The 4,642-nt window shown below is 34.3% G+C and overlaps 1 protein-coding gene across 1 annotated transcript; it reads right to left on the bottom strand.

The window, feature by feature from the left end:
- Positions 1-2,817: 2,817 nt before the first annotated feature.
- LOC144553169 (uncharacterized) lies at positions 2,818-3,966 on the bottom strand. Its single transcript, XM_078301297.1, has 2 exons — positions 3,576-3,966; positions 2,818-3,459 (listed from the first exon to the last, which is right to left on the bottom strand). Exons 1-2 carry the CDS (start codon positions 3,894-3,896, stop codon positions 2,818-2,820), a joined length of 963 nt encoding a protein of 320 aa, XP_078157423.1. The 5' UTR covers positions 3,897-3,966.
- Between the last annotated feature and the right edge of the window lie 676 nt (positions 3,967-4,642).

Here is a 4,642-nt window from a genome sequence, read left to right as displayed (position 1 = left end):
TGTATAGATGAAACAATGGTTGACTATGAAACTGTTGTTGCTTGTCTTGTTTCATTTTATGTTTTCATCAATGTTGTCCATTTGATTTTATTCAGGTATTAATTGGTGTGATTTCGTGTGATTGTTGTGATGAAACAGTGTTCAGTTGAATAGCTATTAACTCTGTTGTCTGTATGGTTCCATTTTACGTTGTGATCAATGTTGCTCATCTGATTTGATGCAGGTATTGTTTGTTGTGTGATACGTCTGATTGTGTAATGAAGGTATCCGTATTCTCTCTTCTAGTCTGTTATCTCTCAGATTTCTCTTACCTTCATTAAATAATAATAGCCTGTCGATGATGTTGATGTTGTGCTATTAAGTGTTAATTACTCTTTCATGTGCATTTTATATTGTTGCCTTTAATAATTCTTGACTTGTACTCTTTTTGGAGAGTTCGTGACCTCATGTCCAAATGAGCTGCCCAAATGAATTAATCAAGCTGATTGGCTGATCAGTCTCTCTCTTACACTTTTTTCTACTACCATCGATCCTCTCATCTCTTATTCTTTTACAAGTATGATTTTTCTTGCTACTTAATAGTTGCTTTTACAAACACTCCCTTCCATTTTTATGATCTTGTTCTTCAATGTGATTGTCTTTCTTTTCACCATGGAAGATTTCTGTGATTTTATAAAATATAAGGGTGTCATAGCAATTTTTCCTATTGTTGTCTATTATTGAGTATTTGGAGTCCTTTTAGAAAAATATTGAGTATTTGGAGTATTTAATGTGCAAAAATTTGTTGTATAGTGAGTTTTTTTTTTTTTTTTTTCTCTCTCTCGTCGCTTGGTACTGTACAAGATGGTGCATACCTCATTTGGTAATTATTAGACATGGAAGAAATGATTTATTACATACCCATATGTATAGTGCAAATTGATCGAAATTTTTATGCATAGTAAATACAAAAAAAAGAAGAAGTTAAATATGAAAAGGAATGTATGCTATTTTCAAACATGAGAAGTCACTATCTTAATATAGCGTCTCTGTGGGAAGTCTTGCTAGGGCTACTAATGATTAAGGTTCAGCTCAAACTCAGCTAATAATTACCAATTACGAAGTATGCACCGTCTTGTACAGAGCGATGAGAAAAAAATAAAAATAAGCAAATTCAATATACAACAAATTTTTGCACAATAAATACTCCATATTAGGGGTGTAAATGGATCGGATATTATCTGATTTCGTTCGGATCCAAATCGGAAAAATTACTTAAATTATCCGATCTTTATCCGTATTTGAGAGTATCCGTATTCGCATCCGTATCTAAAGATTATAACGGATAAGGATACGGTAAGATTTTTAACTATATGTAACTATATGTATCCGATCGTTTACACTCCTAAATCACAACAAATGTATTCTATGTTTTTAAATTGATTTATTAAATTGCATATTCATACCAATGATTTATTAAATTGCATATACATATATATACCGATGAACAATATAACACTATGACGTAATTAGTGACTAATGTTTTGATAATATGATATATGTTTTATAACTAACAAAATTATTATGAAAAATATTAGATCTAAATTATGAATGCAAAATTATATTTAGATGTTGTTCTTTACTAAAATATACATAAGTAATTTATCTTTAATTATCTGAATTATACTCATTTGCGATCCGTATCCGTCCGATATCTGATCCTTAGCCCTAGCATTTAATATCTGATCCTTATCCGTAGCGTTTAATATCCGATCTGTATCCGTAGCGTTTAATATCCGATCCGTATCCATATTTGAGACTATCCGTATTCGTATCTATATCTAAAAAATTATAATGAATACGGTTTGACCACTATCCGATCTGTATCCGACCATTTACACTCCTGCTCCAAATACTCAATAATAGGCAACAATAGGAAAAATTGCAATGACACCCTTATATTTCATAAAATCACAGAAATCTTTTATTGGTGAAAAGAAAGGCAATCACATTGAAGAACAAGATCATAAAAATGGAAGGGAGAGTTTGTAAAAGCAACTACTAAGTATCAAGAAAAATCATACTTGTGAGAGAATAATTAAGAGATGAGAGGATCGAGATGGTAGTAGAAAAAAGTGTGAGAGAGACAAACTGATCAGCCAATCAGCTTGATTAATTCATTTGGGCAGCTCATTTGGACATGAAGTCATGAACTCTCCAAAAAGAGTCCAAGTCAAAAAATATGGAAGGCAACAATATAAAATACACATGAAAGAGTAATTAATACTTAATAGCACAACATTAACGAGAGGCTATTATTATTTAATGAAGGTTAGTGAAACATGAGAGATAACAGACTAGAAGGAGACCGAATCCTCTGCCTCCCTGGGGGCAAAAAATTCCTGCCCTAGAGTCATTGTTAGTGGGCCCCTAGTTCAAAAATGAACAGTGACCGGTTGCCTTTAACAGTGACCGGTCCCAGTTGCAAGAATAGAGGAGGCAGGATTTTCCTTCACCCCGTGGGGCAGAGGATTTGATTTCGACTAGAAGAGAGAATACCTTCATTCCACAATCAGACGTATCACACAACAAACAATATCTGTATCTAATCAAATGAGTAACATTGATCACAACGTAAAATGGAACCATACATACAACAGAGTTAATAGTCAACTGAACACTGTTTCATTACAACAATCACACCAATTAATACCCGAATAAAATCAAAGGAACAACATTGATGAAAACATGCAATAAAACAATGCAAGCAACAACAGTTTCATAGTCAATTGAACCATTGTTTCATTTAAACACCTGAACCCAAAATGTCACCAAATACTAATCAGAGTCCAATTCAGAGTCCAGTTTCCCAGTTCGAAGAGAATGACTCCAAAGGCTCTCCCAGGTGATGGCTACTTCAATCTTACCATATTTTCCTGACATCCATTTTACGTCAACTCCATAATCCTTGCATGCCGTGAACTCACAAGACATGTATTTGTTTGAGAGGAGAGGCAGATGAGCACCAAATTCAAGGCAGGTATTCAAAGGCACAGCTATCATTGACCTCATCAGGGGAATGACATCGCCATGACCAACTTGGATGGATTCATCTTTTTTCTTATCAAAGACCACAATATCGTCATCATGATTCTTGCCGTCTGAAGCAAAGATCATCCCATGGAAGTTGAATGTGCTAGTGTGGTTCTTTTTCGATTGCTTTCTGAGTTTTAATTCAACATTTGCAAGAATTGCATTAGAGTAAGCCACCATCTGCACCTTTAACAATGCCTTATTATCTTCTAAAAATAGACGTTGCCAAGAGTTTAACCTTATTTGTTGTAATTTGCTGGACATACCAAACCAATTTATAAACCCTTCGAGCACCTGTTCTCCATCTTCCCACAAATCTACCATGAAGGTTAATCTATCATAACCTTTAAGAGGATATTGCGGGCCCTCAAGCATCAGGCTATGACCCTATTAATTTATCCAATTCAAAGAAATCATATGTTATAAACATGGATGCAATTGTTTTCGTTATTAAAAGAAAATTCATCAAGATTTAGAAACATAATAAGAGTAAAATGGCTCACAAATTCGACTTTCTGTGGATTTTCCATTTTGCGTTTGAAAAGCATCACATTTCCGTCTCTGGTACGTACATAAACTTCTCCATAGATATAGTGGTCGACATACTTTTTCCTAATCAAAAACAGTAATTTAGAAACCTCCACCAAAAATGCACCTTGTGGCGCAGACTCCTCAGGAATCTCTGTTGCCACTGGCTCGATTCCTTTGCCGTTGATTCCTGTCGTAGCCGCCTTGTTGATTGTAGATGGCAAACCCACCTCCGTAGCCTGTTCTTTTTTCACGACGGATTTCTTCTCCTTTCCACGAGGTACTTCAGTCTCCATTTCAGTTCCTCAAAGATGGGAACGGTAGATAATTAGAAAAGTAGTTGTATAGCGCTAGGGCTAGGGTTAGGGTTGTATTATGATTCATATGAAATTATGAACAAAGGCGCGGAGACTTAAGGACGAGGAAATGCGCTGCGAAACCATCTTTGGAACTTCCGTGTTTCTTACGTGAAAGGCCCGTGGGCCCTGGTCTTCTTTTGTTCTGTTTAATTTTATTTTTACGTGAAAGTAGCCCATACATTATTTCGCAACAAAAAGTTGGAATTCGATTCTACTTTTTCACGGATTGAGAGGTCCTGCACTTTTCAGATTTTGACACATCAGTACCTCCCAATTTCACGGTACAGATGAAACAGCTCCTAACTTTTGACATTATATATATAATATGAGGGATCAAGTTACAATAATTATTTTTTATATTTAAAAAGTCCAAATCATCGATCCAAACCGTTAGATGTGATCTCTACAATAAAATGTGCTTGGAGACCAAATTTTATATTTTTTGAAATTTTTTTACTATTTATTAAGATAGGTACAAAAACTAGTCAAATTCATACCATTGAATTTTGTACCCATCTTAATAAATAGTAAAAAAATTTCAAAAAATGTAAATTTTGGTTTTCAAGTACATTTTATTGTGGAGATCACATCTAACAGTTTCGATCGATGATTTGGACTTTGAAAATATAGAAAATAGTTGTTGTAATTTGTTGTAACTTGATCCCTCCTCATATAATATATGT

This window comes from Carex rostrata, chromosome 1 (assembly GCF_964058835.1).
Source record: "Carex rostrata chromosome 1, lpCarRost1.2, whole genome shotgun sequence".
Taxonomy (NCBI): Eukaryota; Viridiplantae; Streptophyta; class Magnoliopsida; order Poales; family Cyperaceae; genus Carex; species Carex rostrata.
Note: the sequence above shows the minus strand (reverse complement) of the source record. Positions and strands in the feature narration are given on the sequence as shown.